This window comes from Hibiscus syriacus, unplaced genomic scaffold, assembly GCF_006381635.1.
Source record: "Hibiscus syriacus cultivar Baekdansim isolate YM2019G1 unplaced genomic scaffold, ASM638163v2 tig00117021_pilon, whole genome shotgun sequence".
NCBI lineage: Eukaryota > Viridiplantae > Streptophyta > Magnoliopsida > Malvales > Malvaceae > Hibiscus > Hibiscus syriacus.
Window position 1 is genome coordinate 1,181,000 of NW_024063527.1, and position 13,374 is coordinate 1,194,373.

At 33.6% G+C, this 13,374-nt stretch overlaps 1 protein-coding gene across 1 annotated transcript; it reads left to right on the plus strand.

Moving 5' to 3' along the window:
- Window positions 1–2,571: 2,571 nt before the first annotated feature.
- On the plus strand, window positions 2,572–3,042 carry LOC120195918. Its single transcript, XM_039197851.1, has one exon. It carries the CDS (start codon window positions 2,572–2,574, stop codon window positions 3,040–3,042), a length of 471 nt encoding a protein of 156 aa, XP_039053782.1.
- The last annotated feature ends 10,332 nt before the right edge of the window (window positions 3,043–13,374 follow it).

The following is a 13,374-nucleotide window of genomic DNA, read 5'->3' on the forward strand; positions in this document are numbered from 1 at the left end:
AGTTTGATTAATTTTTTATTACAAAAGAGAAAAAAAAAACCCATTGCCTCGAAAACAATGGTCTAACAGTTAGATGGCAATTTCATCATCCAAAGCTCAATGGATCTTAAGCCAACCTAATCACCACCTACCCAAAATGATTGGAGCAATCAACAAGTAGAAAGGGATAATTGTTGGATTCTATTTGAATATAAATTCAGTATCCATATATAATAGTTTAGGATAAACTATCAGCATGATCGTTTCTCTTGCACCTTTTCACACTTTTTCTCATTAAATTCAAAAACATTAAATTTTGGTCACTTGCACTATCATTTTATTGAATTTTAGTCACTAAAACGTTGAATGTCGTTGGGTTGATGACCTGATAGGTTAACAAAAAGTCTAAATTTTTTGAATCCCTGAACTTTGAGTAAGACACTAATTATATGTCTTTTTTTAAGCCAACAATATTTCATTATAGAATACTGAAAGAGTCTTTTTCATCTTCTCAAACGAGTAGTATTTCTATGCTTAAATTTAAATTGAAAAGAAATGTGTCATTTACTTTTATACTACAAGAGTAAATTACATCATTCTTCACTGAACTTTATCCTCTCTCATATTTCATATACTGTATTTTTTATTTTTTTAATTTATTCACTGAACTTTCGAATTGCTCATGTTTCACTCACTATGAATTATTTTATAATTATTTTGACATGACATGACATTTATTATTATTATTTAATATAAAAATAATTTATAATATAAAATTAAAAAAGTTTGTGCCATCCACTGTATGCTATCGTTAAACGCCACTGTCGGCAGTCGTAGATGATGGTTGTTCGATCTCAAATTTCATTGGTCGTTTTACCTCGACCTCATGAGTCTGAATTCGACCTCTATTTTATCGGAACATGCTCTGAATCCAATCAAATGTGAGAAAACCAAAATGTTGGTTGTCTAGATGATGGCTATTCGGTCTTTCAAACTCAACATGTCAAAACAAGTCTCTTGATACAATTTTGGATCAAAAGACTATCGGTTCCAAAGGTCGACGACGATTGACATTGACGAGAAGGAGGCAGAAGGGGTGGTGATTAGGGGTGTTCAAAAATACCTGACTCGGTTGACCCGACTACCCGTCGACCCAATTAAAAATACAAGGTATTTATTTTGAAAATATCCGATTTTCTAGGTCGAGTACTCGACCTGTTAAATTTTTTGGGTTTTCTGGTCGGCCCGAGTCACAAAATGTTAATTAACCGGGTACCCGCCGACTTGGTACCCGGTTTATTATATATATATATATATTTATTTTATATTAAATGTTTATTTATAATTTTCAAATTATTTCACTCTAACATTCTTAATTTTTAATTTCTTAAATTTTGCTTCCTTAACCTTCTAAATTTTTAATTTCTTAAATTATTTTACATTAACATTCTACTTTTTTTAAAATAATTATTTTAAATTCGAAAAACTTGAAATTTAATTATATTTTTTTATTTTAGAATTATATCTATATATAATTTAAAAAATAATATAATTTAAAAAAATAAAAAAAAATCATGAACAGGGTACCTGTGACCTGAAAATACGGGTACCCGAGTTTTACGAGTACCCAAGTGTCATGGGCTGGGACACGGGCTGACATTTTAGTACCCGAAAATTCCGAGTACCCAGTTCAGTGATAAATGATGTAGATTACCCTTACTATAATAGGCTGTGCATGTAAGCCAACCCAGAAAGAATATGGCGAGTAAAATTGCGAACAGATTTTGTTATGGCACAACAGTGTTCACAAACATATTTATTAATCGAACCAGGATGAACAAATTCTGGATATATGCAGAACTTGTACGCTAATGTGTATTCCTTAGTGGAGATTTTGGTTAGAGCATTTCCTTGGAGTGGAAGCAGGGACGGAGTTACATAGAAGCCTGGGGGGCCACTGCCCAGCACCCCACCCCAAACAAATTTTGTTTTACCATTAAAGAATATTGGGATAATTATCTATTTAATCCTTTAAATTTTGATTTTATGTTATTTTGTTCTCCCATTTTCTATTATTAATTATACTTTGCCCCCTTGAACTAAAATCCTGCCTTTGTCCCTGAGTGGAAGAGCACGCCAAATCTGATTGCATTGCTAATATCTTGAGTTTCGGTGCACGTATATGTTCATGAAGGGTGTTTGACAGTCGAATTGACCGACGACGTAATTTTTTTTATTAACGTGCCACATCATTAACCGAACGATATTCAATGTTTCAATGATCAAAATTTAATACAACGATAATGTAAGTGACTAAAAATTTACATTTTTAAATTTATTGAGTAAAAATATACAAAAACAAAAGATAAATGACTATTCCATTTGTTTACCCTAATTTTTATTAACAATAAAAACTCAGGTAGGTACATATTTTTCTTTCTACTCCACTTCTTAAAACATATTATAAATCAATTGAAAAAAAAGTAATTAAAAATCATTTGAGTGCTCACCCTCCCCTCCTAGTGCTTCCCTTTAAATAGCCTACCCCTTGTATCACTCTCGTTCAAACAAATAATTTCCTCATTCAAAAAAATGGAACAAAATCTACCAGTGATGGCAAAGAGAGTATGGAGCATTGTCAGGGCTGCTCTGTTCATGATGAAAAAAGGCATTTTATCCAAGCCCAAGTTCATGCTCCATCTCAACGTGCGGCTCAAACGCGGCAAAGTCGCCAGCGCCAAAGCCATTTCTCTCAGAAGCACTAACAGCTACTACCAGAACTTCTTCGCTTGCACACACGCGCCACCTACTCACGAAGACGACGACATCGCCACCGTGAAGGCCGTCATCGAGATGCTTAACGACAACAGCAACGTAGGAGGTGCTGTTGTGGCTGCTTCCCCTATGTTACCGGGTTTCGGACAAACGCCTTTGGTGAGACAGCTTAGGATAACGGACTCTCCTTTCCCTTTAAGAGACGCCGGTGAAGGCAATGGCACCGTCGATAAGGCCGCCGAGGAATTCATTAAACGGTTTTACGAGGATTTGAAGCTCCAAAATTAAGGAATGGCCGACTTTATCTATCTTTTCCCAGTTTGTTAATAATTTCCATGTTTTGAGTTTTGATTTTTGTTGTTTGAATAACAAAAAAACCTACAATAAAATCCATGCATTTCTCAGTTATTTTCCATCTTTTTGTTATGAGCTCTTTCTAGTGTATTATCAAATACATTTTTCAAGGTTTGGGATTTGAAATAAACATCACAAGCATCTTGGGATCTATCGGTTAATCCTTTTTCTCCCTTTGATTTTGTGCTTTTAACCTAAATTTAAGAGGGGCAACTGGTTGGATTGATTCAATAAGGATAATAGCTTAGCTTTTGAAGCCTGAATTGATGGCAACCAATGAAACCTCATTTCAATGTCTTTATGATAGTGATACAATTCCACTATAAGTTATATATGGACCCTCCTGAAAAGAACAAAAATCAATCACTTTCGCTTCCCCCTCCCCCATCTTCCTTTTCAGACAAGCTCCACTTGAATCTTACTCTTATTTATTTCTGAAATTGGATTCATAGTCACCACAATTCTTATTGAATTACAATTTGGTTGCAGTTGGCAATAAAGTTTTATTGAATCACTCTTATATCTGATATATTGATAAATTAATTTAAATACAACGTTATAAAAACTTATTATAAGGACTACCCTTTCAACTTAATTTATTTTATTATAAGAAAATAAGTTTTGGACGTCGTATTTATAATCATATTAAAGATATTTGCATATTTTTAATTAACTATCGATATCTGATTTATTGATAAACTATTTCAAATATAGTGTGTCATCCCGCTAGGCTCACCGATTATTAGATAAGACGTCTGTATATTAATAGTTTATATCTATTTCCTGCGAAATAATTAATGGGAGAATTAGGAGGAAAAACGAGCGGAAATCAAAGTTGAGAGGATACTGATTCAGTAAAGTAAAATGGAGGCAGCTCATGTATCAAATCAGCTTACTTTTGCTTACCGTTTATTGGATAAGGAGATGCGGGAATCTCACATTCCTTGTAATTAAATTCGTACACATATCTATGTATATGCTATGTGGTAGTTTAGTACTTTTCATCAGATTAATAATAAATGTTAAGCATGCGTGCCATATATCATTATCGTACGTATAAAATCTATAAATTTAAAAGTATTTGCTTCCTTTTAGTGTATAAATGTGAAATTTCGGTACGTGTGCACTGTTGTATGTACAGCTTACAACTTTAAAACGGATATTAACTTTTTAGTGGGTGAAATTTGAGTAAAAATCCCCTAAAAACACTCCATCAAAACTACACCTAAACATTTTTTTATTAGTATGAGATAAGTACAATATATATTTATTTAAATATAATTCTTAATTATTTGGTATTGAACACTTACATTCCTAAGATTATTCGATTTGTGTCATATAAATTTAATTCTTCAATCGAATAATGACACATATCACAATTCAATTAGAGAGTTTAGATTTATTTTAATTTAATATATTCATTTTCGATCAATTAGTAGTCACACGTTTCACTATCTTCCACCTAAACGGTTAATAAACAAAAAAGGTGCTGCTTTAACTTTAATCCTCGCAATCATTAATAAAGAAAAGATGGGAGGGATTTCATTGGCTGTGGGGCAGTTTTAATAGAACAACAATTAATATATACAAATTAACAAGGTGCGTCCAGGTTAAAACCACGAGCATGGAACTGTCCAAGAAGCAGCTGAAAAATAAAAAAGAGAGGCTTTAATTTGAGAAAAGTTGTATTTCTTTCATGCCAAACTTTCTCTCCCACTAAAAAAAGGAGCTTTTTATTTCAATGGCTTTGTCAAAGCATGCTCTGCCATGTTATGTATGCCCATGTATACATGCATGCACGTTCAAATACATAAGTGCATGTGCAGGCTCAAATTTAACATAACTAATCTATCAACGCTAATTTATCATGTAGCTGATGAGTAAGTAGTTTGCGGTTATTGCATGGAGAAGTACCGTGTATATTTGAATTTGATAACATATTTTTTAATAGTCTAGAATCTATTCAATTTTTTTTAATCAGGCAATGCACATACACTTCATAGATGTAGTGCCACCCTAATCCAGTCCGACCCGAAGATCAATGGATTATGATGTCACACTGAACCATCGAAATGATCAATCCAAAAAGTTCTTTAAAACATGATTGTAAAATGACTGAATAAAAACCATCCACATAAATAAAGTAAAACATGATAATAAATATGTGTTTATAAAATGTGGGGAGCTCCCAAATCATCCAAATAAAAACGTTGAGTTTAAATCAAAATAGAATTACATTTGAATACATAAGGGTCTACAACAGTACATACCCTCTAACACAAATCAAGACGTACTCTGAAGGTCTTTGTTGAGCTGGAATATTTGGTGACGACGACACTACCGAACTGATCACCTAAGAACCTGCTCACGAAAACACATTTCATATGCTTAGCTTACGAGCTCACTGCCTCACAAATAATTGTATTGTACTACATGCATTCACTAAATGAGCTGGCTAGGGGAACAGGTATGAAAATATGCAAAATATTGATCTACTAAGTTGTGGTTGGCATTATGGTGCGGTTGAAGGTTCTGCATCTCGGGGATCACGCACCCCTTTAGCTTGTCGAAATACCCTCGAGTACTCTAGGGTGAGATCTGGAACTGCATCGAAAATGTACATCCACCAACTTACTTCGTTGAGTCTTGGGGCATTTGCGCCCATTCGACTGCTGAAGTGCCTTGGCACTGACTGGATATCCATTGATTGTCATGTTCTGCTAGAGAGACTCGAGTGTCCTAACTGTTTCTCGAGTGTCAAACAATACTAGTTTTATGTAATCCTAGCTGTTACTGTTTCTAATGTTATGATATTAATTACTGTTTTCACTTGTAGTTTTATCTGCTGTTATACTGATGTATTTAGGGCCCTCAAGTCTAAACTATTAACCCTTAAATTACTTATCCAAAACTGTTTGTGGGTACCGATACTGACCCTTAAGTATCTATACTGAATCCTGAGTATTGATACTCACCTGTTGGTATCGATACTGCTTGATTGATATGGGTTGATTTGGGTAAGTTGATATCAATACTCGTGGATGAGTATCGATACTCTGAGATTGTGGTATCGATATTGGTCTGAGTATCAAAACTAGAATTAGGTTTGATGTTTTGAAAAATAGCTCAGTAACGATACTCTTACTGGGAGTATCGATACTCTACCCTGGGAGTATCGATACCAAAATTGTATTATGGAATCTGATTTGTGTTCCTGGTATCGATACCACCCTATGGGTATCGAAACAAGCCCTGCAGTATCGATACTCCCTGATGAGTATCGATACCCCTTTCATAAAATTAGGTTATTTTTACATTGGCTGAAAAACAGTATCGATATTGTTTTTCCAGCACTGATACATATACTCGAAAATACCATGTTTTGGCCACGAAAGATGCTAACTTTCACCCCAAAACATCCCGTTGAGGGTCCCAATTGTTATTAGAGTCTTATTACTGGTTTTAGGGGTCATAAAGAGGCCTTAAAATATACTGAAACATCAAAAGATACAATTTACCATGAACATGCTTTATAACACATGCAACTTATCAAAACCTACTTAATGAGCTACATGTGGTAAAGTTTAGTTAGGAGTGAGTTAACTGAAAATTCTAAGCTGCTGAAAGTGTCCAAGGTTCAACCAAGGACAATCTTTTCCTTTCATCTAGCTTCGGAGCTCTCTTAAACTTCTCTTTCTAAGAAAGAAATCAAGGCAAGTGTTACTAATTGAATTTAGAGGCTGAGAATAGTTTAAGGACACTTCTTAAGGCCTAATTTTTTTGAAAAACGGATTAGAACCAACTAGTTCCTTAAACCCCCACAAAACCCGTTTTTGCAACCATGGCCAAAGCTTGATCTTAGAGTCTCAAATGAAAGCTCTAGATAGGGGTGTTCAAATAACCGAACTAATTCGGTTAACCGACCGAACCGAATTAGTTCGGTTAATTCAGTTCAGTCGATTAACGGTTAAGAAAATTTTTAGAATTCGGTTAACGGTTAATTCGATTCGAATTCGGTTAATTAACCGAAATTAAATTTTAAATATTAAATATATTATATATAACATATGGGCTCAACCCAAAACATTTAAAACCCAATTAATAATTTAAGATCCAATAACTTTTAAACCTAAAGCAATATTAATTAATTAAAAAATATATATATAATTTTTATTTTATAATTACATATTATATAAATTAATTGTAAATTGTTGTTTTAATTAAAAATATTATATATATTATATATAACATATGGACTAAGCCCAAACCATTTAAAACCCAATTAATAATTTAAGATCCAATAACTTTTAAACCTAAATCAATATTAATTAATTAAAAATATTATCTGAAATTTTTATTTTATAATTATATATTATTTAAATTAATTATAAACTTTTTTTTAATTAAAAACATTAAATTTGTATATAAATTAGAAAATTTTAAAAAAAATCGGTTAATTCGAAAATTAACTGAATTAACCGAAATTTATTCGGTTTGGTTAATATTTTCGAAAAAAAGTTTGGTTCGGTTAACGGTTAAAGAAAAAAAAAGTTTGGTTAAATCGATTATGGTTAATTCGGTTCGGTTCGATTCGATTTTAACCGAATGAACAACCCTAGCTCTAGAGGTAATGAGTTTGATTCTTACCTTTGAATTGCCAAAGAAGGGTTGCAAGGTTACCAAGTTACCACCTTTAACTTGTCTAACTTAAAGGAAAAGAAGAGAGAAGATGAAGCTTTTGGAGAGGAAAAAGATGACAAGAGGGTGAAGAAAATGAGAGAGTCTTCAGATGTGATATCATCAACAATTAAGGGATTTCAGCTTTTATTTTAAACAATGGTATAATTACTTTCTTGGTTCTCTTGATTTTGGTTGCAAACTAAAATTATCACCTTTATACTAATTGGGCCCAAGCCAATCCCAATTTTACTTAAACTTGGGTCAAGGCTTCCAAAAAGCCATGGGTTTTATCCAAAGCCCAATTCAGAATAACCTGAAACTCCTAACCCGAGATCTAGGGCATTACAGTTCATGACATATATTTTATTCCAATGTTTTATATATATAATTAATAATAAAAAATAGGGTAAAATATATGTTCAACACCTAAACTATCACTTTTATTCCATTTTAATAACTAAACTTTCATTTTTTTCAAAACCATGCCCACTGTTTATTTTTTGTTTCATTTTAGTATATTGTTGTTAAAACTTAACGGAAGTGTTGCACATGACATTTTTTATTGGTAAATTACATCATCACCACTCAACTATCTTCTCACTCCTATTTTGGTCACTAAAGTTTTTAGAAAAATCAATTTAACTACTCAACTTTCAAATTGCTATTGTTTTAACCACTCTAATTTATTTTATTAATATATTATGTGATATGAATTTTATTATTATTTTATTAATATACAATTAAAATAAAAAATTAAATTTAAAATTATACCCAAAACAAAAAATTATACCATAAACCCTAAATCACAAACCACTCACTCCACCATCACATCCTCACTCTTATCGGCCTCTCCAACTCATCCCGTCATTTTTTATTTTAATCATATATTACTAAAATAATAATTAAAAGATGTCACATCATAGAAAATATTAATAAAATAAGTTAGAGTGATTAAAATATGAGTAATTTGAAAGTAAAGCGATTAAACAAATGAAATTAAACTTCAATGATCAAAATAGGAGTGACAAGATAATTGAGTGATGAATGTATTAATTTACTCATAAAAGAATGTCAATTAAATTTTTAACTGTCGAGTACTAAAATGAAAAAAAAAACATAATGTATAATTTAAAAAAAAATTAAATATTAAAATAAAATAAATATGATAACTTACGTACTAAACGTGAAACTTTCCCTAAAAATATCGTACGTGTGACATCAGTTAGACGAAGCAATTTCATGTGACATGATTGTGCGACATGAACACAATATCGAAAAATGTTTAAATATGACGAAGTATGATAAAAACGTAAATATTATACGAATACACCAACTTATATAAAACAATTATACTAATATATTAAAACTTATATAAAAATCTTCATCAACACGAACAACTATGTGATAATACTCCATCCGCCATATTAAAATGAGTACTTATTAATTTCTGATGATAATTTTTTTATTTTTACTTCTTATTATTTAAAATTTGTTAATGATAAAATTTAAGAAAATATTTTTAATATTTTAATTATTTAAATTATTTAAAATAATTATAATTGAAATTTAAAAAAGTTTTATCATAAAATAATAATAAATGACAATTTTAACAAAAAAGAACTAGTATGAAATGCATGATTAAGGGTGGCAATCGGGTGGAGAAAAATCGAAAATCATGGGGATTCGAACCGACGAAGATGAGAAATAATCGAAATCTTCACCCATAGGGATGGGGATGGGGGGAGTTTTATCCCCAAAGCTTAAATGGGGATGGAGATAGATATTGCTATATCGAACTGTGGGGATAACCGAAATGTACCTATGTGAATAACCATGAGGGTCCCCAAAAAATAACCGTAGAGATCCCCGATATTTTACAAAAATAACCGTGGAGATCCCCGAAAAATATCTGTGAGATTACGTATTACCACTGTTACATCTCAAAGGAATTAAAATTGAAGTTTATATATTTTTCATTTAATATACATTGATTTGTTGAGATCGAAAATGATTAAGATTGTACACATATATTGGGCGTAGATGAATATTGACGTTTGCAACTTTCATATTATAGATAGAGACCAATTTGAGACAATTTGATATGTCTTACAAGTTTTAGGTGTTGCATTAATTTCAAAAATGTGTGTTTATTTTTTGGGATGGACATTAACCGAAACCCGCAGGGATTCGTAAGGGATATGTATAGGGAGAAAAAATCCCCGAAATAGATAATAGGGATTCTTCAAAATCGTACCCTCAAATTTGAGGACATAATAGAGGCAATTTTCCCAATAAATCACCGGTGATTGGTATATTTATCGATCTAACACCGGTCAGATTATATTTCTCAATCTAACACCCGCAACAGTAAAACGCGCCCCCTGAACCGCGCTATACGCTGATTTGGCACCACGTGGGTATAGCGCGCGCCCTGCCCCGCGATATACGGTGATTTTGCGCCACGTGGGTATAGCGCGCCCCCTGATCCGCGCTATACCTGGGTATCTGACACGTGGGGTATAGCGCGGTGCAGGGGGCACGCTATACCCCTAAATACCCAACCATTCACGTCCACATCCTCCCTATAATACCCCATCCTCAATCACTTTTATCACACCAAATTCTCTCAAATTCTCTAATTCTCTTAAATACTCTATCTTTTTAAGGTATATTTATAATATTTTTACTATATTTCTTTATTTAAATTTTACTATATATTCTTTGCAGATATATAATGGAAGGCATTCTACTTCGCTTGGATGAAAATCATATATCTCTACACTTTGCTGATACGGTAACATTTTAATGTTTTAATTTAATTTAAATTATTAGTAATATTTAGTTGATTTATTTAATACATGATTATTAGATTAAGAATTAAATATCTCGACACTTTACTAATACAGTAACATTTTAACGTTTTAATTTAATTTAAATTATTAGTAATAATTAGTTGATTTATTTAATGCATGATTATTAGATTAAGAATTAAATATCTCGACACTTTGCTGATACGGTAACATTTTAACGTTTTAATTTAATTTAAATTATTAGTAATAATTAGTTGATTTATTTAATGCATGATTATTAGAGTAAGAATTAATTTTTGTAATTATTTATTTTTAGGAGGATGACCGTGTATTAGATCCTTTTATTAGGAATCTTAAGTTAGTGATACCCAGTCGTGTCTTGCCGTATTTAGTAGAGGCTGGATTCGGTTACATAGGTAGATATCAGGGTCACTGTAAGATAGAGCCAGACCTGATTTCTGCCTTAGTATAGCGGTGGAGGCCGGAGACCCACACATTCCAACTTCCGTGCGGAGAGTGCACGATCACGCTTGAGGATGTTTCTATGCACCTGAGGCTTCCGGTGGATGGAGATGTGATATCGGGGATAACTTCCGGTTCTTGGACTACTTTGTGTCGGGATAGTCTAGGACGTGTCCCGGAAAATTTTATCGGAGGTAGGATACCGTTAAATTGGTTAAATGCCAATTTTCGGGAGTTGAGCGCAAACGCCTCTGAGGATGAGGTTAAGATGTATGCACGGGCATGCATACTGCAGTTGATAGGAGGGTTACTGATGCCAGACAAATTGCGCAACCTAGTTCACTGCATGTGGTTGTGATATCTTAGCGACTTTCGTCTCGCCGGATCATTCAGTTGAGGCTCGGCAGTTTTGGCTTTGCTGTACAGGGAGATGTGTGGAGCCACTGACTACAGACGTAATGCTATCGGCGGATGTCTCCTGCTGCTGCAGTCTTGGGCATGGTATCGATTGCCCTTTTTATGTCCTGTTGTGAAGAACCCATTCGTATTTCCACTACTTCTGAGGTAATTATAAAACTGATTTTGTATATTAATAATTTTATACAGCATATAACAATTTTTTTCCTTGAATAGGTGGTCTACTGATAGGAAAAATCATCAGGAGCTACCTGATGATTTAGAAAAAATTAGGGTGCTAATTGATCAGAAGGCTGACACACAGGTATGAATTTTAATGTTTAAAAATCGATTGTAGATTATAGTTATATAATTAGATTATTATTTTGATAAAAATTATATATTATTTGTTTTAGTTTGAATGGGTGTCATATTCTACTGATGATGTGAGGGCGGTGATCCCACCTGAGTTGAGGGGTCCATTAGATGTTTGGATGGCGATGGTCCCTCTGATCTGTTATGCGACCGTCGAGTGGCACTCCACGATGTCGACAGAGACATTCACCGACACAGCACCATCGTCCCCGACTCGTGGACGGAGAGCATATATTTCCGGTTCATCCTCAACTGCACCAGCAGGACCTTCCCAGCAGCCACCGCAACCATATATGATGCCGCCATCGCCTTTCCATTACCAGATATCGCCGCCGCCGCCTTCACCTGGTTTTATGACCCCGACACCGTCACAGATGACCCCTCCTAGACGCTATTATGGGTCTATGTTTGCATATTCGACTTGGGGTTTATATACTGGATATTTGCCGGGTTCAGCCTCATCACCCATGGCCGCAGCACAGACACCTCCTGTACAGTTTTCACACTCAACGATGTATGGGTTTTCCTAGGCCGGTGGGATAGTCAGTCATACACCTCCAGGGTCCTTATTCTATGGAGGTGCTTCATCGTCATCAGCGCCTCATCAACCTAATGTACCTGCTCAGAACGACGATGATGATGGTGACGACGACGATGATGATGACAACGAGGAGTAAGAACCAGTGATACTAAGAAATCCTCCTCGAGACTGACAGCCACCGCCCTGCGGAACACATTCGCGACACAGACATCGATAGATTTTTTTTTATATTTGTATTTACTTTATTTTATTTAATTGTAATTTTTTTATTATTTCTCATTTAATACTTACTTTATTTTGTTAAATTTGTTGGACTTTTTTTTAATATATTTCAGTTAATTTTGTTTATTACCATTTAATATCAGTTATTGTAATTTGGTTATCATTTACCATTTAATTCTTATTGTAAGTTTGTTGTATTTAAATACCAAATTGTTATTAGTTTGATAAAATTTAATGATTGTGTTCATTTTTTTAATCTTCATCAGCGATTATCGAATGACATTAACTTGAAGTAAATGCAAATTAAAATACAAGAATTATTATTTGATAAACAAATACATCATTTCCTCATTAATTGTTACTTAATGACAACAGAAGTGGACATGTGTTTCTAGTGTGTCCTAGGTTTCTACAATGGCCACATCTTCTGTCTTGTCTAGATCTTTCTCGAATATCCATATCGCAATGAATTCGATTGGATTTTGGACGACCACGCTCCCTCAATAAACTCAGATTTGGTACAATTGAAAGCCAATCTTGAACCTCATCAGGGTCTTTGTCATTACCTATGGGGGGAAACTCAAATTCGTATACCTTAAAAACTTCAGATAGTAGGTATACGGGATCCACAAAATGGTTATAGTCTTGACGTGTATGCGAGCAAACTGCTATCACATGAGAGCATGGATACTTCAGAGCTTGAAAAAACCCACAGTCGCACGTTCTGTCCCTTAAATTTACTCTTAACGACACAGCTTCAATCCCTTGAAGAGGTCGCGG